This window comes from Penicillium hispanicum (genome assembly GCF_028827665.1).
Source record: "Penicillium hispanicum strain IBT 35686 chromosome Unknown utg000004l_segment0_segment0, whole genome shotgun sequence".
Lineage (NCBI taxonomy): Eukaryota > Fungi > Ascomycota > Eurotiomycetes > Eurotiales > Aspergillaceae > Penicillium > Penicillium hispanicum.
Genome location: NW_026623196.1, coordinates 491,410 through 512,830, shown reverse-complemented (window position 1 = coordinate 512,830; position 21,421 = coordinate 491,410). Strand labels below are relative to the sequence as shown.

The 21,421-nt window shown below is 53.3% G+C and overlaps 5 protein-coding genes across 5 annotated transcripts; 2 read left to right on the top strand and 3 right to left on the bottom strand.

Moving 5' to 3' along the window:
* Positions 1-1,567: 1,567 nt before the first annotated feature.
* N7459_003935 (glutamate synthase (NADH)) lies at positions 1,568-8,080 on the bottom strand (the record flags this gene model as incomplete). The annotated part of the gene is made up of 4 exons (XM_056943119.1): positions 1,568-1,729; positions 1,806-7,732; positions 7,798-7,838; positions 7,905-8,080. 4 exons carry the CDS (start codon positions 8,078-8,080, stop codon positions 1,568-1,570), a joined length of 6,306 nt encoding a protein of 2,101 aa, XP_056800002.1.
* Positions 8,081-12,270: 4,190 nt separating this feature from the next.
* N7459_003934 (uncharacterized protein) lies at positions 12,271-13,455 on the top strand (the record flags this gene model as incomplete). Its single annotated transcript, XM_056943118.1, has 2 exons — positions 12,271-12,303; positions 12,376-13,455. The coding sequence occupies 2 exons, from the start codon at positions 12,271-12,273 to the stop codon at positions 13,453-13,455; spliced, it is 1,113 nt and encodes a 370-aa protein (XP_056800001.1).
* Positions 13,456-14,574: 1,119 nt separating this feature from the next.
* Positions 14,575-15,318, bottom strand: N7459_003933 (SNARE domain- containing protein; the record flags this gene model as incomplete). The annotated part of the gene is made up of 3 exons (XM_056943117.1): positions 14,575-14,778; positions 14,844-14,937; positions 15,023-15,318. 3 exons carry the CDS (start codon positions 15,316-15,318, stop codon positions 14,575-14,577), a joined length of 594 nt encoding a protein of 197 aa, XP_056800000.1.
* Positions 15,319-15,986: 668 nt separating this feature from the next.
* Positions 15,987-16,572, bottom strand: N7459_003932 (histone H2A.Z-specific chaperone CHZ1; the record flags this gene model as incomplete). The annotated part of the gene is made up of 3 exons (XM_056943116.1): positions 15,987-16,198; positions 16,345-16,354; positions 16,429-16,572. 3 exons carry the CDS (start codon positions 16,570-16,572, stop codon positions 15,987-15,989), a joined length of 366 nt encoding a protein of 121 aa, XP_056799999.1.
* A 2,887-nt stretch (positions 16,573-19,459) lies between these two features.
* Positions 19,460-21,400, top strand: hsp70 (molecular chaperone Hsp70; the record flags this gene model as incomplete). Its single annotated transcript, XM_056943115.1, has 1 exon — positions 19,460-21,400. The coding sequence occupies one exon, from the start codon at positions 19,460-19,462 to the stop codon at positions 21,398-21,400; it is 1,941 nt and encodes a 646-aa protein (XP_056799998.1).
* Between the last annotated feature and the right edge of the window lie 21 nt (positions 21,401-21,421).

The window sequence follows — 21,421 nt, the reverse complement described above, 5'->3', positions numbered from 1 at the left end:
AATCAGGAACGAAGGAGAGTGGAGGAACCCTCAGCAGCTGGTCCAGTACCAATATGGCCAGTATGTCCTCTATGAATACTCTTTTTCTAAAAGCGACTGGACCCATGCGGTATAGTTCATCTTGCAGATCGTAGTCGTAGCGTTTGCTGACTCCATGCAGATCGGCGCGGCCTATCAAGAGAAAGCAATACCGTCATGGCTCACTTCACCGATTTCTCATCCAAACCCCAAGACGTCCAAACAAAAAGCCAATATGGTACAGTCGCTTTATCTCCGGGATGAAGTTGTCATAGTGACAGGTACTTCTTCTGGTTTCGGTCGAGCTATCGTGGTTCGGTATGCCCAGAAGCCACGAGATAGTCTGGGCCAACCTGACACCAACGGCCCTTGGTCTTCTATGCGATCAGTCAATACTGACCTCGACTCTTTATCGCCTCTTATTGTGCATCTAAAGGCGCGGTTAACCAACCAATTAGAAAACATTGCCTTGGATTCCGCCCCGTATAATATTCATGCTAATGCGCTTTGTCCTGAATGTGCATGAATCCACGCTGCTTCATTTACTTGATCGATACTAACCACTATAGATATTCAAACTGCCGTCTTCAAGGCAGCAACTACTGATCTGACCCCTTGGGCAGGTCTAAATCGCCGAAACCCGCTGAAAAGTCTGGGCCTCTTCGATATTGCTAGGATGGCTGTTGCTTTGGCAAGCGAAGATGCCAGCTGGGTAACGGGGGTTTGCTTGCCGCTAGACAGGGGATACACTGCTGGATAGAATTGACGTCTAAGGCCCCTAGGCTATGAATCACAAAGCACCTCGTTGCATATCTCGTCATCCCAAAATCAGGTCTTCACTTAGCGTAGTACATGCTGCTAGTTCGCTGTCAACTCAGCAGTACCTGGGTTCCTTGGTATATGTCACGGCGATGTTGCTACTTTGATAAATCAGTGGTTTTCTGTTGAGTGCACTTAGTCTAGAATTCAACCGTAACAAGTACCTAGGCAGGCCCTTGGTGACCTACGTAGTCTCTACGCCCACCGGTATCTACCTGGGCACCTACCTAGTAAATACCATGCTCATGTAAGTACCCATGTATGTTAGGTAGGTGTGGTCACATGAAGGTACCTGAATAGATATGATGAAATAGTCACGGATTTAATCTACTCACATAGGTCTTCGCGAGGCCTAATACCTAGGTCGTCTTAGAAGGGAAATTTTGATAGTAACATATGTTGATATCGAAAGGCACAAAAAGCAGTAAGCCTTAGTATATACAACAAGAAATCACATGACAGACGCTCTAAACACCTTGCATAGAGGAACGCTGCTGTCAAAACACAGAACAAAGGAAATCAGAACGGAAACCATGCAGATATAATCAAGACAAGCTTCATGAAAAAGAAAAAGAGAGAAAAAAAGACCACCTTCCGATACCAGATGGAAACCCCGTCTAGAACACACCGAAATAACGTCCCACTTTTTGAGAACTTTTTCCTCATCGATTGAAAAGGTCATCGATCATCGCCCATCAAGCTCGTAGCAAAGGTAGACAGGTTAGTTGAATTAAGCAACAACCTGGGTCTCGATGGGCTGGGGGACAGAGTCAATGGCAGGGCGACGGACAATGCCACCAGTAACGGGCAGCTGAGAGCTGACGCCGCTGAGGAAAGAGTCAACTTCGCGAGCGCACTGGCGACCCTCGTTGATACCCCAGACAATCAGAGACTGTCCACGGCGGCAGTCACCGGCCGCGAAGACACCGGGGATGTTGGTTGAGTAGTGACCAGGGGGGAGTCTTGACGTTTTTGCGGGGGTCACGCTCAATCTCGTCGCCAAGAAGACGGTCCTCAGGTCCCAGGAAACCCATGGACAGGAGAACGAGGTCAGCAGGGAAGAATTGCTCGCTGCCCTCGACAGTCTTCATGTCCCAGCCACCAGTAGCGCTCTTGGTCCACTCAACACGGACAGTGTTGATACCCTTGACACGGCCGCTACCATCGTCGACGAATTCGGTAGACATGACACAGTACTCACGAGGGTCCTTGCCCATGTGGGTCTTGACCTCAGAGTGACCGTAGTCGACACGGTAGATACGAGGCCACTGGGGCCACGGGTTGTCACGGGCACGCTCCGGCGGGGGCTGGGGCAGGAGCTCGAAGTTGGTGACCGACTTGGCGCCGTGGCGGACAGAGGTACCGATACAATCGTTGCCAGTATCACCACCACCAATGACAACAACGTGCTTGTCCTTGGCAGAGATGTACTCGCCGTCATCAAGGCCGGAGTCCAGGAGGGACTTGGTGTTCTTGTGCAAGAACTGCATGGCGAAGTGCACACCCTCCAGCTCACGACCAGTAACCTTGAGGTCACGGGCGACAGTGGCACCAGTGGCAATAATCGTGGCATCGTTGCTTCCACGGAGGGATTGAAGGGACACCTCGCTGTCAGGACCAACAGCGGTGCTGGTGACAAACTTGACACCCTCGGCGGCCATGAGATCCACACGGCGCTGGACGACCTTTTTGTCGAGCTTCATGTTGGGGATGCCGTACATGAGAAGACCACCAATACGGTCAGCACGCTCGTACACGGTCACTGAGTGACCAGCACGGTTCAGCTGATCGGCTGTGGCAAGACCGGCAGGGCCAGATCCAATGATAGCCACAGTCTTGCCAGTGCGGACCTGGGGAGGACGAGGAACCATCCAGCCCATCTCGAAGCCTCGGTCAATGATGGCGCACTCAATTGACTTGATACCAACAGGGTCTTCATTGATACCCAGAACGCAAGCACCCTCGCAAGGAGCGGGGCAGACACGACCAGTGAACTCGGGGAAGTTGTTGGTCATGAGCAGACGGTTCAGGGCATCCTGCCACTGATTCTGGAAGACCAGTTCATTCCACTTGGGAATGATGTTAGAAATGGGGCAACCAGTGTCGGATTGGCAGAATGGAACACCACAATCCATGCAACGAGCGGACTGGTACTTAAGCTCATCCTCGCTAAGGCGGTTGGACAACTCAGCCCAGTCACGGGTACGCGTAGTCGGGTTGCGGTACTTCTCGCTGCGACGGCTGTACTTCATGAAGCCGCGGGTCTTGTCCAGGATCAGAGCAGAGCGCTTCTTCTCCGCCTTAGAGTCACTGATGCTATCTTCGATGTCCAGCAAATCTGTCTTCTTGGATTCATCGGCCTTCGGCTTTTCCTTCTCGACGTTCACAGGAGTACCAGGGAGCTGGGGAAGGGAGAACTCAGCCTTCTTCGCAGCCTCGGCCTTGGCGGCCTCTTCCTCCATGACACGCTTGTAGTCAGTTGGTAGCACCTTGACGAAGCGAGGCAGAGCGCGGTTGAAGTCAAGAAGAATACGAGCGGCCAGCTCAGATCCAGTGTAGTGATGGTGGTCTTCGATCAGACCACGGACAAAGGCGATCTCAGAAGGATCCTCGATACCCGAGACCTCGACCATCTCCAGGTTGACCTTGGAATGGAAGTCCTGGTTCATGTCCAGCACGTAGGCAATACCGCCAGACATACCAGCAGCGAAGTTGCGGCCGGTGGACCCCAGGATGAGAACACGACCGCCAGTCATGTACTCACATCCGTGGTCACCCACACCCTCCACGATCGCAGTGGCGCCCGAATTACGGACAGCGAAACGCTCAGCCGCAACACCACGGAAGTAGCAAGTACCGCGAGTAGCACCGTAAAGACACGTGTTACCAACGATGACATTCTCCTCGGCCTTGAAGGCAGCTCCGCGAGGTGGGTAGACAATGAGTCGACCACCAGACAGACCCTTACCGACATAGTCGTTGGCATCACCCTCGAGCTCAAGAGTCACACCGGGGGCAAGATAGGCACCGAAAGATTGACCGGCAGAGCCCTTGATGTTGGCATGGATGGTGTCTTGCGGAAGACCAGCCTCACCATATCGTCGGCTGATCTGATACGAAAGTGTGGCACCGAGACCACGGTCTGTGTTGACAACATCGCACTCAATCCGGCAAGGAAGACCCTTCTCCAGAGCGAGCTCGGACTCGAAGATCAGCTTGTTGTCGAGACGAGTGTGGAGGCGGTGGTCTTGCTTCCGGACGTTGTAGGTGGCGACACCAGGGCGGAGCGAGTGAGCAGGAGTCAGAATAAGCGAAAGGTCCAACCGCTCCTGCTTCTGGCTCCGAATATCATCGCGAACCTTGAGCAGCTCGGCACGACCAACCATTTCGTTGACAGTGCGCACACCCAGCTTAGCCATGATAGCACGCATCTCATTGGCCACGTAGTAGAAGAAATTGATGACATTCTCCGGAGTACCTTTGAACTTCTTCCGGAGCTCAGGGTCCTGAGTGGCGATGCCGACAGGGCAGGTGTTCAAGTGGCACTTCCTCATGTAAACGCAGCCTAATGCGATCAAAGGAGTTGTAGCGAAGCCATATTCTTCAGCTCCAAGCAGACAGGCGATGGCGAGGTCGCGTCCGGTACGAATTTGACCGTCAGTCTGGACGACAACGCGGCCACGAAGGTCGTTCAAGACAAGAGTCTGGTGGGTCTCAGCAAGGCCTAGCTCCCAAGGAAGACCGGCATACTTGATACCAGTCCATCGAGAGGCACCGGTACCACCGTCATGACCAGAGATCAGGATGTGGTCAGCCTTGGCCTTGGCAACACCTGATGCAACAATACCGACACCAACCTCGGAGACTAGCTTAACAGAGACACGAGCACGAGGGTTGGAGCATTTCAGATCGTAAATGAGTTGCTTGAGATCTTCAATGGAGTAGATGTCGTGGTGGGGAGGCGGTGAAATAAGACCCACTCCGGGAGTGGAGTGGCGGGTACGGGCGATGGGGCCGACAACCTTGTGGCCGGGAAGCTCGCCGCCCTCGCCGGGCTTGGCGCCTTGGGCCATCTTAATTTGCAGCTCATCTGCATCGGCCAGGTAGTTGGAAGTCACACCAAACCGACCGGAAGCAATCTGCTTGATGGATGACCGCATGGTGTCCCCATTCTCCATTCTCTTGCTGCGCTCAGGGTCTTCACCACCCTCGCCGGTGTTGGACTTACCACCCAGACGGTTCATGGCAATGGCCAGGGTGGAGTGGGACTCCATGGAAATAGATCCATAGGACATGGCACCTGTCACAAAGCGGCGGACAATCTCAGTCCACGGCTCGACCTGGTCGATGGGGATGGGAGTGCGCTGCTCGAAGTCAAAATCAAGCATGCCACGCAGAGTGCAGTTCTTGATCTGCTCGTGAGCTGCCTTGGCATAGGCCTCATAAGACCTGTCGTTCTTGGTACGAACAGCATCTTGGATGTTGGCAATGCTGACAGGGTCGTTGATGTGAGCCTCTCCACCATCACGCCAGTGGTACTCGCCAGACTCGGGAAGACCCGGGATCTCAACAATGTCGCGCGAGGGATATCCGCGCTCGTGGAAAGCAAAAGCATCCTGCGCAATCAGATCGAAAGTAAGACCACGAATGCGGCTTGCGGTACCAGCAAAGCAACGGTCAATGACACTGTCGTCAATACCGAGGGCCTCGAAGATCTGAGCACCCTTGTAAGACTGGAGAGTGGAGATACCCATCTTACTCATAACCTTCAGGATACCACCGTCACAGGAGGCCTTGTAGTTCTCAATAACCTTTTCATCCGGAAGGTTCTTGCGGATCAGATTTTCGCGGTTCATCTTGAGAATACATTCCATAGCCAGGTACGGGTTAATGGCATCAGCACCATATCCAAGAAGAACGCAGTGGTGGTGCACCTCACGAGCCTCAGCTGTCTCCACAACCAGGGCAGCGAGAGAGCGCCACTTGTTGCGAACCAGGTGGTGGTGAACCAGACCGGTGGCCAGCAAGGCAGAGATGGGAACGCGATCAGCACTAGTAGCGCGGTCGGAGAGAACGATGACCTTATCGCCGTTCTGGATGGCCTTGGTTGTGGCATCGCAAATAGCATCCAGAGCTGCGATATAGCCTGGTGTGCCCTTCTTCTTCTCGAAGGTGATATCGATGGTACGAACAGTCCAGTCGCTGTGAGCACGGTTGATGTTCTTGAGGGCGTTGAATTCGGAAATGCTCAGGATGGGGGATGGTAGGAGCAGACGATGGCATTGCGTAGGGTCCATTTCCAGCAGATTACCCTGGGGACCAACGTAGCAGTCCAAAGACATAACCACAGCCTCTCGAATGGGGTCAATAGGGGGGTTGGTAACCTGGGCGAACAGCTGACGGAAGTACTCATAGAGCAGGCGAGGTTGTTGGGCGATGCAGGCCAAGGGAGCATCGTTACCCATTGAACCAAGCGCTTCCTTGGAGTCAGCCCCCATGGGACCAAGCAGCAGGCTGACTTGCTCGAACGAATAACCGAAGGCCCGGAGACGGGGGTCATTTTGTACAGTGTGTTCATCAAGGGTGAAAGAGAGGTCCACGTTGTTATCCAGCAGCAACTTGTTGATGGCGGGCAGCTTTAAGAGCTCCTTGTCCAGCCAGCTGGCGAAGTCCTGGCGGTTGGCGACAGTGCGCTTCAATTCAGAATCGTCAATGATCCGCCCGGCCTGCGTGTCGACCAGCAGCATCTTTCCGGGCTGCAGACGACCCTTCTGAACCACACGCTCGGGGTCAATGTCGATAGCACCGACTTCGGAGGCGCAGACAATACGGTCGTCATCCATCACATAGAAGCGACAGGGGCGCAGACCGTTACGGTCCAGGTTAGCACCGCAGTAACGGCCGTCAGAAAACGTGAACAGAGCTGGACCATCCCAGGGCTCCATCTGGCAAGCCGCCCATTCGTAAAAAGCGGACTTGGCCGGGTCCATTGCGGGGTTGTCCTGCCATGCTTCGGGAATCATAATCATCACAGCCTCTGGCAACGACAGCACACCGTTAATCATGAGTAATTCCAGCACGTTATCAAATGCAGCCGAGTCGGAGCCGCCATCCTCGACGATGGGGTACAACAGATCGAGCTCATCGCCGAAAACCTCCGACCGAAGTACTCCCTCGCGGGCACGCATCCAGTTCTTATTTCCTCGCAATGTGTTGATTTCACCGTTGTGAGCGGCCCATCGCAGTGGCTGGGCACGGTCCCACGAGGGGAATGTGTTGGTCGAGAATCGGGAGTGAACCAAAGCAAAGTGGCCCTCGTAATCAACGTTGACCAGATCGTGGTAGTATTGGTAGACCTGGACGGGGGAAAGCTGACCCTTGTAGACGATGTTCCGGTTGCTGAGAGAGCACAGGTAGAACCAGTTGCCCAGTCCAATGACATGGGTGGCACGCTTCCGCAGAACATACAGTTGAAGTTCAAAAGTGCGCGCATCGAACTTGTCAGTGTCGGTAAGTTCGGGCTTGTTACCCGCGCCATAGGCGGACTTCAACACGATGAACGGCTGGATGATAATGGGCTCGCGCGAGAGCGCGGCCGGGCCGAGAATGGTCGAATCGCGCGGCACGCGACGCCATCCCAAGACGCGCAGGCCGAGCGAGGTCGCCAATTCCTCGAAGCTGGCGATGGATGCCTTCAGGGCCTCCTCGTCGGGCTTGAAGAATAAGTTGCCGACAGCATACTGACCTAGTGGCGGGAGCTCCACACCCTCCTCGCGAGCAAAGTTCTTGATAAAGAACTTGTGTGGGATACTGGTCATCACACCGGCACCATCGCCATCTCGTGCGTCAGAGCCAACAGCTCCACGGTGAGTCATGTTGCACAGCAGGTTGCGGGCTGTCCGAAACGACGTCAGCGCATGGTCCCTTGTCTGAATGCCAGCGGGGATGGGGTCGACTTACCATCGCTCACGATCTTGTGGCTCGGCTTTCCCTTGATATGGCTAGTATTTCAGAGGATGGTCAGTCATCTCGTCAATGGTTGGGCATCAGTTGGCGATTGCACTCACGCCGCAAATCCTACACCGCAAGCATCCTTTTCGTACTCGGGGTCATACAGACCCTGCCGCTCCGGCAGAGTATTGGCCCAGCCATAGCCTTGCTTGGGCTGATACTCCGAATACTCCTGCGGAGTCTGTTCTTCACTTAGATCATTGCCGTAGAGTTCCTCCAAGGTAAGACCCATTCTTCCGCCGGGGGCCGACAGAGAATGGATAAACAGCAGGTGAGGGGTGGTGTGAAGTCTTTCGGGGGGATCTCCGCCTGTTTTGGGGCGGGGCGGAAATCGATATGGCAATGTCGTCACAGGTGCAGCGCGGGCAAGGGAGAGACCAGATGGGGGTTTTTGCGGGAACCCAGCGTCTGCAAGACAGGATGAGGATGTAGAGAAGGAGAGAAGAAGAGAGAGAAAGAGCACAGGAGGGGTGGGATAAAAAAAAAGGGCCAGCGATTACGGCAGGACACCAGGTCCGGGGATTGCAGGCTATTGCTCCGACGGACACAAGCAAAAGGAAAAATACGGGTGTGGGGTTTGCGCCGTGGCAAAAATTGCTTCTGATGAAGGGAGAGATGCACGCCGTGGTATTACCAAAGATTAATAGGCCCCATGAGATCTTGGCTGGACTGCTGAAATGACCAAGAGACGCGGGACGCCAATTTTTCACTTTCAGTTTCATTACGACCACCTCCATTTAATTGTTACCCACCAGAGATCCCTACATCCGGTCCCCCTCGGGCATCGACCCCTCATGGACGAAAGCAGTAATAAGAGAAGGGGGAGGGGAGGGGAAACACATTCCAGGACGTTTTAGAGCTTCCAGCAATGATGGGTCGAGTAATGATAATCATTATGATTACGGCGGGCGAATCATCGAGATAAGCGTGGGCAGGCCAATCAGGGTGAATGCTTTGCAACTTTGGCTCAGATGCTACGTCAAGAGTGCGAGTCTGCGAGTCTGCGACTGAGATCCGCGGTGGGGCCTTACCGTATGGTACCATTACCTTAATTTTTCATCCCCAATCGGAGGATCCTGCTATGCTGTAGTTCCTGTTCCCCGGTAAATCAGCATACGGACAACGAAGTATATACGGTCGCAGAGAGAATATTCCCTCTCCACGACTCCGCCACCATGAATACCATTGTCTTCTCATTGAAAGACACATACCCGATCGGGTGGGTTGGGCCCTGCCGCGTGGACGCAAACAGGCAAGACACGAGACCCCCGAAAATAGGCTCCTCCGAAAGGTTTGGGAGGCTCGCTAAACCACGTTCCGAGTGGACGAGATGTGGGGCGGTGCAGGGATGTAGTGCTTAACTCCATCGAGCCCCCATCGGCATCGTTTCAATGATTCCGAGCCGCTGGTTTGTCTGCACGGTGTCCTGTGCCGGGGCAGGAGAAAAGAATGGTTCTTGCATTCCTGCTTGGCAGGCACCAGCTGATAGAGTGCCAAGGGGATTGGAGAAAGAAAGTCGGAATCATACGACGGTCGGAGGTCTCCGTCCAATATGTAGTATAGTCAATAGTAGCAATGAACAACATGTCCTTTTACATCCACCCTCGACGTCTCCAAGGCCACGCACTCCCCAATACCGGTCTGGAACGGTAATAACAATCATCATGGAGAGGGGAGAACAACATGTCCAGAGGTTGATTCCGACAACGGCAAGCTGCCCGGGATCTCCCTCTCCCTACTTGGCCGCTGCGACGAGCAGCGGCCAATGCAGCGCCCACCAATGACATCCCCGGAGTGAACGGGGCGGGGGAAAGCACTGCTCTCCCCCGATTTCGGGGTCGCCCAGCCGCTCCCCGGCATTCCCGTGCTGCATCCGGATTGGCCCTGACGGTTTTCCCCAGCTCATCGCTTGAGGTCATCCAAACTGCTTATCGCGGCTTGGAGAAATTCCCTGGTCGCTCACTCGTCAAGCTGAGCATGATGCTCCCCAGAGATCATCCCCAAGGGGTACCTCCACCCCCTTCCCCCAGGACCCTCCACGTCCGGTTTGGAATCGCGCACTGAAATAGATGGGCATGCAGACTGGAAATCTGGACGCTGGGCAGAGATGGGTGCATTCAGCTGGCCCTGACACGTGAAGCGCGATTGGGGATTGGGTTTGATAAGGACTCGGCTCAGTTGGCCTTGATAATAGGAATACATAAACCGTTTCTCTTGCCCCTCGTTTCCGAGCACCTCTCCATGTCCCCTATCAATGTCCGCCGCAGAGGACGGCTTGTCCTCTTTCCGCCTAGCATGAGGCCCAGTACAATATAGCTGGCTTCTAAAAGATCCAACCACAGCTTCCTGCCTCTCGAACGCGATGGGGCCTCGGTCGCGCCACGACCAGAACGTCTTGTCCTATGGTGTGTCGTATTAATCCTCCCTGCCAGGTCGCCATCTGCAGGTCACCTATCCTCACAACATCCAGCCCGGCCGTGGTACTGTATACAAATATACCGGTATACAAACTCCGCCGCGGGATCCACCCCGGTGGAGGATTACATGATCCCCGCGTTGCCAGGCCCAATGGGAGGCGAGCTGATTCCAATGTGCGTGCACCTTTCCGATCGAGCGATCCAACGCGAACGGAGATTTCCTGGCAGTCGCCAGGCAGCCGCTCCACCCGGAGTTCCCCGACACCTCTCCCTCTTGTCCGCTTTGGGCTCACCGGAGTGTTGGCTGCTCGACGGAGCGGAACACGTCCAACCTCGGGTGATTCCGGGTCTGCCAACTGCGGCCGAATACCGGGCTTCCAGGCCTGGAAACGTGGACGCTGTAACGAGGCTGACGCTTACCACCAGCAAAGTGTACTTTGCCGAGGCTGAATGCTCGGCTTTGCGACTTACTTCTTCCGTACTCCAGCTGAAACGGGCGCTCAAGCCCATTTCCGTGCCCTCGTACCGTGCACCTGCGCTATCCAACAATGGTTTCCGGAACTATCCTTGTTATTATTGTACATATGTATTTCAGCATCTTGCCATTTGAGTATGCAGTCCTAGGAAATGTCATCCTTTGACTATCGGGATTCGGTATGAATTCTCAGGCGGGTGGCAAAGTCCGCCACTTGTCTTGCGTGGCCATCCTCCCATCTGAAGCGTGCGACGTACGCCGAGCACTCCCTTGTCACTAAAATCCACAGGATAAGCATTGCTACGTGCAATATCGTGTAGTGAGGATCCCCCACTTGGTATGTGCCACCATCCAATCACCAGCTTTCATTCAGAGATCGAGCATTTGAAAAGTAGAGCTGGTTCCTTACTATGTAGCGTCATGTTGCCACTATGGACAGTAACTTCGAGAGGTGTGATTTCTCGTACGGTGTCCTCTTCTACCCCTGGTAGAGTATGTGTGCTAATCCACCTGGGCAAGCAAGACAAGTCATTCCCATGGAGTATACCTAGGCAGTATATCTACTCCTTTGTACTTCTATTTGGTATCTATAGTGGCACGCGAAAAGTTCCAATACCCCCTCCCCCCCCCCCCCCCCCCCCCCCCCAAGACCCCTAGCATACATAGCTGCACGTCTTTCTACCACTCTTTCTGGTGCAAAAGTCATCTTTTTACCAGCACACCCTATACTTAGCGGCCCTGCATCTACATAGGTCTAAGCATGCTAGAAATGCAGTCGAAAAGAATGCCTCGCTGAGAGTAAGCGATTGTTGGACTTATTGAATGTTATGCCGAATAACATCGTGTGGAGTGCACGCCTTTGCGATGCCATAGTAGGTATACATGGCATGTGACAAGAAAACAATAACCAGAATTTTCAGACAGTAACATCCTCAAAGATATCTGCTTCGAACGGAAACATCTGTACTTCCATTAGGAGCATCATGCACCATATAATATATAGTTACACTTCGGTGGAGCTGACGATATCCGGCATGAATTTATCACTCGAGAGCACTGCAACTTGTTTCACGACAAATTTCTGCGCGAGATATACGTCAATTGGCACAATACGGAGGGAGTAATTGCATCCGCAAAGCCAGGGCTTAATAAGAATAGAGAGATGTCCCTCATGCGCGAGCTCCCCGCCAATGTTATGGCTCGCAGTGGACCCGCCGCGACTTTTTGCTTCCGCCCTAGCTCCGCGTCCGATTCATACTCCCAGCCGATAGAGTTCATCCAGCGCCTATGTTCTTTTCCTTGCCTTGCAAACGAGAATTGAGCCATATAAACAATCTCAATCTCTCAATGGGCCCAAGCTTCTCGGATCCATCCCGTCGATTGCCGCGACTGCCATAAATTAACTCCAATACGTCAGCAGAATCGCAACATCACAAGCAGCGCCGCACAGCAACAAAGTCTCTGCCACCTTGACACTCGAGTTTCAAGATCGAGACTCATGGTGCTGGACAGCGCGTCGTCAGCGTGGCAATGTTGTCCCTTCCAATCATCACCCCTCGCGACGTAAGCCTCAGACTTGCATCACCCGCACCGTCCTAGACACAGAGACTAACAGCCCAACCCCCCGATCCATAGTCGCATGAGCTCTGGTTTGGCTCCTCTCAACCTTATCGCTCCACCTCCCCCCAGGGTTCCGCCATCGACCCATCTGCCAACCACCCCTCGCGCCGCGATGCCCCCAATTCCTCCCATCACCGTGCCTTCATGCCCTCCCGCTCCCCGGCAAATGGCCTTTCCGCACTCCTCGTCGAGGAGCGAGCCCTGCGCATCCGCAAACAGAATATCGCGTCATTCGGGTACTCTTGGATCAAGCCGGCCGGATGTGCGAAGACAATGCTCGGCATGAAGGAAGAAGAGGCGGAGCGTGAAGAGGCGCTTGCGGCCGCAGCGGCTGAAATGGGCGCCGATGGGGGTATGATGCATGACGACACGGGCATGACTCGTGGGGAGGGCGAGGAAGAAGACGAGCAGGGTATGGAGCGTGATCTGGACGACGATATTCCCGACGCCGACGCGGATGCGGAGGGTCTGGTCGAGGAAGGGGAGGAAGGGCTTGAGGAAGATGATATTGGCGACGAAGCAGGGTATATGGAGCGGGATTTGGATGATGATATCCCCGAGGGATATCCTGACGATGACTACGGCGAGGAGGGTCTATTTGACGAGGATGAAGATGAAGATTTCGATAACCAGCCTGACTTGGATGCCGAGATCCCAGTTGCTGAAGAAGACGAGGGTATGAATGAAGAACTGACCCGGGACCTGGATGATGATATCCCTGATGCTGCGGAGGATGGGTCCGAGCAAGAAGGTGAATGGCAGCACACGGATACCGAGGAAGAGCTCGACGATGACGATGACGATATTGAAGACGGCGACACTATGCAAACCCACTTTGCCGAGAATTTCAGGACAAGCACGCCCAACAATCGTGGCGGACTACCGCCGCCGCCTCTCCGCCGTGCGCGAGAAACCGAAGCCCAGACGCGGTTTTTGCAGCGTTGGAGTGGCGGGGGCGATGACCTCGATTCGAGCAGTATGCTCTTTGAGGATGATGACCTACGCGCTTCGATTATGAGTCAAAGTAGTCGGCGTAGCGGATTTGGGCGACGATTCCCTCGGCATGTGGGCGGGCCAAGAGATAGCCTGAACTGACCTGGACATTGAAAAAGGAGGAATGAGCATCATTATGGGTTAGCGATGTGGTGCATGGGGTCATTGGCGTTTTTAAATCCGTTGGATATGTATAATAGTGGGATTCTAGCTTATGACACCGCGTTTTGTTCCCATTTGCTGGTCCACTAGCTTATGGAGATTTTGAACTCCAGCGACGACCTCCATATTGCAAAGGATCACCTCAAACAAGGACTTGTACTTCTAGTCCACAGAGTCAAGCTTGTTCTACTATCTACTTTGTTGCTCAGTAGTAGTTGCTTAGCTACGCCCTTTATTGCCCAACAAGGTCACCTAAAATCCATTCTCATAGAGTATGCAGTCTGAGTTGGGCCATTTGTTACTTACCCTCAGTCTCTGAGGTAATGCGGAGGTCTACTAAATTTATTTACGCAAGTCGTTTGCTTAGAGTATATTAGGCTCTAACTACTTAGTTTCTGAAAATTGTCGGCCGGTGTTTTCGTTTGTACGAATTAGCTAAAACTTAACTTGAACAAGGCAGTAGAATCTTGGAGGTCGCAAGATGTAGCAGATAGGGCCATCTAGATTGATTCGTTTGGTTTCGTTAGATATCCGGTGGAAGACTGTTGCCCAGAGAGATCGAACGATTTCCCCATATGTGTCCACGTATTCTATGTGTAACTAAGCAATGTTAATTTGCGGGCTCAACCATGGAAAGAGGCTTGTGTATGTATACATTCTTCAAAGTCAACTGAAATGACCTCTTGGATCGTAATTTACTAGATCCCATGCTTCAATAGCTTGACAATAGGTCAAGGATCTAACATGGTCGTGCCAGGGTGCCCTAGAGGAAGACCCACTCCTCCTAGAAGCTTTGCACGATAACTTTGTGGTGATGATAGCGCCAATGAGAGCCCCATACTGCAAGAGACACCCCAGAAAATGCCGATGAGCAGAACTCCAAAGAACACCGTAGTCAGGAAACCAACGCTGAGGCGAGTGAGACAGTCTTTGTGCAAGTCCCGAAGGTAAAGGGATGATCGAGACCACCTGGACGTCGCGGTAATCTGGAAGAGATTCGATAGGGCGTAGAGCGGGATTGATGTGTATAGAGAGAGCAGATGGCCATGACCCTGGCCATCAAAATATCCACACGTAGAAGAACAGGAGGAAAACGGCGAAGAAGAATCCAAGCCACACCTTCCAGCCAACACCGGTGCTTTCGGCCATGCGAAGCATGCGATTCATGTTCCCACGTAACCTGACTCGAGTGTTTTCGAATGAGCTTTCGAGGTCCGTCATGTGTGAGGTGTCGCGGATTTCGTCGCCGATGGCAAGAGTAATCTGACAATGTCTTTGTCAGTGATCCCCAGACCGAGAAACATAGCTGCATGCGGAGACCCGCTTACATCTTTCAACATCTTCACTTTGGCAGTGATGCCCTCCACCTCCGCATCATTCTGGGACTCAAGAGACGAGAGAACAGCATCCGAGTAGTGGCCCCTGTAACAAGGCGACGTCAGAACCAGTCACAACATGAGCGACCATCAACAATGTTCTTATCGGAATCAAGGTCACTCCAGCTTACTTCTTATCGGGCGATGCACCCCGGTATCCCGGTCCAGTAGCACTGCCATTGCCGTAACCAGTACCCACTGGGTTGTTGTAGCCTCCGTATCCGTAGCCGCCTGCCGGAGCGGGTGATCTGCTGGCCGGGCGAGAGTCGCCACCGTACGAGTCGAAGAGGGAGGAAGATGCGCGAGGGTCGCGCTGACGTGGGAATCTGTTCCCCGCTGCAGTTAATATCACTGAAGTGAGACCACGAGCATTTCTCAAAGCATGCTCGTAGGAAAAGGAGAGGGGGAGACTATACCGTGAAGCCATGACTGTCGTCAGCGTTGGTTAGGCAATAAACAAGCGTTCGTTTTTGTCAGAAGAATCAATATATCAAGACGGCTGCGTCAATCAGCAGTGGCCTGGGGACATGATGCAGTATTGATAATCGGAGATGCTTGTGACATTTGCATCGGGCTTCTGATGCTTGCGGCCGACAAAAACAAGGTGGCCAAAGCGTATGTCCGCCTCGCCCGAGCCGCACGTGATGACGCAGACAATTGTTTTGTATGGAGATTAAGGTGGCTCAGATGTAAGGCTCAGGCAAGAAGAACCAATTTTCCAGGGAAGAATAGAGTCCTGTTGGGCGACATTGGATTAAAAGGCCTTGAACGGTAGTAAGCATACCTGCTCAGACGTTGAAGATCATCACCGGTTCATCACGCCACGATCCTTACAGGACTATCAGATCAGTACGATATACAAAGCGCCATTGAGCACATTCAGGCCCATCATCGAGGATACTACTCAGAGAAGAAAGCAGAGATCAGAAATGAGCTTCATCGATTCATTGCCAGCGCCGTTCGGCGCAGCCTCGAGACTATGAGATCGTGCCTCGAGGCGTCGAGACACAAGACAAGGCCTCCCTAATCCATAGCGCCGATCCCACCCATCATCAATCCCTAAACTGCCTGAATATAATCGTCAAAGCTGGGCGCTTAGTCGCGCATCTGGTCGTCATTGTCATTGTCCTCGTCGGCAGCGCGGAAGTCCTCGTCATCATCGTCATCCTCCATTTCATCGCCCGCGTTCTGGGACTTCTCGGCGACGTCGGCGTAGTTGATGACCTTGCCGCGGGTTCGTCGGCCGCCCTGGATGATGTTCTCTTGGGAGATGGGCTCGAGTCCCCCGTTCTCATCTTCATCTTCATCTGTATTCATCTCGGGTCAGTCCGGAACGAACGAAGCGGTATCGACCAGCGTAGATCGATGAGCACAGGGACGCGCTGGGCCATTGATCAAAACGAAACTTCGGCGGAGGCAAACAAGACTGCTCATGTACAGGCGGGGCGCTTACCATTCTCGGGCTAGAGACGCGCAAAGTCAGTAAGGAGAGGTTCAGCAAGCACCGCCAGGTATCAGAGGGATTGCGCAGACTCACCAGTTCGTTCTCGCTCTCAGACTCGCTCTCCTCGTCCATGCTCATCTCGTTGGTGGGGTCCTGAGCCTTACCCTTGCCCTTCTCGAAAGCAGCAGCATCGGGGGCGTTGGCCGCAGGATCATTGGAGGTCGCGTGGTCACCCATGATGGAGAATTGAAGTCGTGGTTTTGTGGAGGGGTGGTGTAGGAGGATTGGAGGAGGACCGAGAGAAGAGAGTTGGCAAGGGGATTTTAAGAGACGGTCTGCAAGTAAGGTAGCTCTCCAAACAAAACAACCCGCAACAGTAAGGGACGCCGAGATCCCGTGATGTGATTCGCCATCGTGGATGCGTCAGTGGGGGCCCCGTGACAAGCCGTGCCCTGGGACTCCACTTGGCTTCGTCGAGTGTTCCGCGGTGCTTTGGTCGAGCTGGCTCGAGGGGGGAAGAGACATGCAGAATATAGTCATTATAGAAGTTGATGGAAATGCTGCATGGGATACTGATTTTGGATAAAATATACAAGTCATGATGCTCAGACCAGTTGGCTTGAATGTACCAAGTACTATCGCAATTGTGGGTTAGATCATACTTTGATATACTTCAGAGATACTAGCACGCTAGTTGTCCAATGCAACGCATCACCCCACTGATTTGGCATGGATAGTTGCAATACCCAAAGAAAAAAGTCGGCCGCATGTTCAGGTTGAACCCTGCATCAAAGGCGGCAGCAACAAGGCAGTTATAGTGGTTCCGCGCTTCGAAGGTGTCAATAGGCCCAGTGCATCACGATATAGCCACCTATGATAGCAGACATATAGACAGTGTTGAATTTTATGTAAAACATTGTCATACCTCCAAAGAAGATAATGACGCCCACGGTTCAATTCGTAATTAGGGGAGGTACCGGTGGAGCACTCATGGGATGGGTGGAATCACTGCCCCCATAAGAAATGGTCATGACAGGAGCGACATTTCCGTCTCGGCAAATAGCCTCTTTTGACCGAGGATTTCGTATTGCTCGCCTATCGCATTGGAGTTTCGTAGGCTTTGACCTGTCCATTGGTTCAGCGGGTGACTCTTTGTGTCAGTCAAATAGTCGCCTTTCGTGTTCAAGACCCAGCGTGTAACAACAGATGTTATGGAAAATCCCAACATAGTGACGAAAATTCGGGCAAAGAACACCTTTCGTAGTGGGATATATGTAGTGACCAAAATTTCTGATTCTGTTGTATGTACTGTACGCGGTATCAAGGGCCACCAGCAGTGAAACCGTGGATGGAGGGGCCGCGGGGATGTTGGTGTTTTGACTTGCCCTGGTGTACACCATATATCTAAATATGAACACATGAGAAGAACCCGGCCTCGAGCTGATAATTGGAAATGTTCTATAGCCAATCGAATGGGACGGCAAACCAAAGGCAGCACTAGCAAGCGCCATAAACAACGTCTATTGGAATGAAGAGGTATCCGCAGGCAATATTTGTGATTAGCATGATGAAAGCTGTCAGAAAGAAAAAGCATGTACCGCCGAAGCGAAATCTCTTTGTACTGTCTCTGGATGGGATTGAGGTTATCATGACATTGATCATGGATTCCTTGGCCTTGACTCACCTTTGCTGTCTTGCGAGTTTTGAAAATGTTAATCAGGTTGCCTTGCGCTTGATACCCACATACTCTGCAATCTCATGTACATTGGTTCGTAATATTGGGATCTGCCGTCTCATTCAGATGATAATCCGATGTGCCTCAGGTGTATGGTACGTTGTTCCATTGGCCAGAAATAGGTTGTCTCGACATCAGGCCATGATAACAAGCACCAAGGTTCCCTCCAACTTTGCAGCAAGAAGTAGAACCCAGCAATTGGAGGCAAATGCCAGGAAATAAAGAATCTGCATCTAATATGGCGTGAGCATGATGGAGGAGCATGAAGAAGATTGTGATAGCCGGTTGAATATGTGTCTCGTCTCAACGTTCTGTTAGTAAGATCGGAGTATAATCCAAGTGGCGACTCGCGCCCGAAGCTGCTGTAATGGCCACCAGCATGTGGTCCAGTACTGCCATGGTTGATGAGGGGAGACTAGAGATCCTTGCGTTCAGGCAGATACCAGCGAGTGGCAAGGAAAGCAGCCCATTGCAGCCCGTGGGTGGACTTGGCGCCTTCTTAAAGAAACCACATCACGTTCCATATTGGGCATTCGTGCAAGCTGAGTGGAGAGACTCCGGACGTGGAATTGAGCGGACGGTCAGAGACGGCCTCAAACGGGGTTTGTTCACCGACGTTGTGACTTTCAGCTCAAAGGCAGAGTTTTTGCATTCGAACATGCGACATAGGGATATTCTTCATCAGCGACTCTGCTTTCTCCCGAAGAATCGAGTGCTTGTAGATGTTAATAACATAAAGGTGTGTGCAACTTGCCAAAGTGACATAATCCAGGTGGGTCGGTGTGCCCAATCTGGGCCTTCCCAATTGGGCGAGTTATGAATTCACCATGACGCGGTTGAGTCGGGGACCATACCAATACGCCTTCCCAGGGCTGCACATCCCCGCCTACAACGACACAAAACGAGACAATTACATACCCGTCAGATTGCAGTCAGCAAGGGCCAACGCCCATCGACGCATCCCACTCTCGATTACATCATTCATTGCCCCGCCCCAAAAAAATTCAGAATGACAAGCAAAACCACCCCCGTGAGAGATTGTCGACGATAGAGAGGAGCTGGAAAGATTCTGTAGCTCGTAGAAGGCGACAGGGCCTGCGGGGCGAATCTAGAACCCCGCGGGACCTTCATGAAAGGCGCAGCGGCGCTGTTGCTGGGGCATCGAAGGCTATGGAACCCGATGGATGCCCATGGAAGCTTCCCTGCTAGAAGCTTCTGAGCAATACACCGCTCACTATATAGCAGGATTTCGCTGCCCACATTCTCGTCTCTTCCTTTTCTCTCTTCCACATCCTCCCTTACCTTTAATTCCTCCTCTTCCCTGTACACTACCCTGCTTGATATCCTCCTTACGAATTTCCTTTCCTTTAACGATCCCACACATTCACAATGGCCCCCGCCGTCGGTATCGATTTGGGTACCACCTACTCCTGTGTGGGTGTGTTCCGTGATGACCGCATTGAAATCATCGCCAACGACCAGGGTAACCGCACCACCCCCTCGTTCGTTGCCTTCACCGACACCGAGCGTCTGATCGGTGATGCCGCCAAGAACCAGGTCGCCATGAACCCCCACAACACCGTCTTCGACGCTAAGCGTCTGATCGGTCGCCGCTTTGAGGACGCCGAGGTTCAGGCCGATATGAAGCACTGGCCCTTCAAGATTATTGAGAAGGCCACCAAGCCCGTCATCGAGGTTGACTTCAAGGGCGAGACCAAGCAGTTCACCCCTGAGGAGATCTCCTCCATGGTCCTGACCAAGATGCGTGAGACCGCCGAGGCCTACCTTGGTGGTACCGTCAACAACGCTGTTATCACTGTCCCTGCCTACTTCAACGACTCTCAGCGTCAGGCTACCAAGGACGCCGGTCTGATTGCCGGTCTGAACGTCCTCCGTATCATCAACGAGCCTACTGCCGCCGCTATTGCCTACGGTCTGGACAAGAAGGTCGAGGGTGAGCGCAACGTCCTGATCTTCGATCTGGGTGGTGGTACTTTCGATGTGTCCCTCCTGACTATCGAGGAGGGTATCTTCGAGGTCAAGTCCACTGCTGGTGACACTCACCTGGGTGGTGAGGACTTCGACAACCGCCTCGTTAACCACTTCGTCAACGAGTTCAAGCGCAAGCACAAGAAGGACCTGACTTCCAACGCCCGTGCCCTGCGCCGCCTCCGCACTGCTTGCGAGCGTGCTAAGCGCACTCTTTCCTCCGCTGCTCAGACCTCTATTGAGATCGACTCTCTGTTCGAGGGTATCGACTTCTACACCTCCATCACTCGTGCCCGTTTCGAGGAGCTCTGCCAAGACCTCTTCCGCGGTACCATGGAGCCTGTCGAGCGTGTCCTCCGTGACGCTAAGATTGACAAGGCTTCCGTCCACGAGATCGTCCTGGTCGGTGGTTCCACCCGTATCCCCAAGATCCAGAAGCTCGTCTCCGATTTCTTCAACAAGGACGCCAACAAGTCCATCAACCCCGATGAGGCTGTCGCCTACGGTGCCGCTGTCCAGGCTGCTATCCTGTCCGGTGACACCTCATCTAAGTCCACCAACGAGATTCTGCTGCTCGATGTCGCTCCCCTGTCTCTCGGTATCGAGACTGCCGGTGGTGTCATGACCGCCCTGATCAAGCGCAACACCACTATCCCCACCAAGAAGTCTGAGACTTTCTCGACTTACTCCGACAACCAGCCCGGTGTCCTGATCCAAGTCTTCGAGGGTGAGCGTGCCCGTACCAAGGACAACAACCTGCTCGGCAAGTTCGAGCTCACCGGTATTCCCCCTGCTCCCCGTGGTGTGCCCCAGATTGAGGTCACCTTCGACCTTGACGCCAACGGTATCATGAACGTTTCGGCCATCGAGAAGGGTACCGGCAAGTCCCACAAGATCACCATCTCCAACGACAAGGGTCGTCTGTCTAAGGAGGAGATTGAGCGCATGCTTGCTGAGGCCGAGAAGTACAAGGCCGAGGATGAGGCCGAGGCTGCTCGTATCAAGTCCAAGAACGACCTTGAGACCTACGCCTGGAGCCTCAAGAACACCGTTGAGGAGAATGAGAACAAGAAGGACGGCGAGCAGAAGCTGCCCCTCAGCGCTGAGGAGTCCAAGAAGATCCAGGAGAAGGTCAAGGAGGTCATCGAGTGGCTCGACAGCAACCAGACCGCTGACAAGGAGGAGTACGAGTCCCAGTACAAGGAGCTCCAGGATATCGCTGGCCCCGCTCTCAAGTCTGCTTACGACCAGACTGGCGCCGGTGGTGCCCCCAGTGGTGCCCGTCAGCCCGACGAGACCGAGGAGGCCGAGGGCAAGCCCACCGACCCTGAGCTTGACTAAGCATCTCATCACGCCTCGATT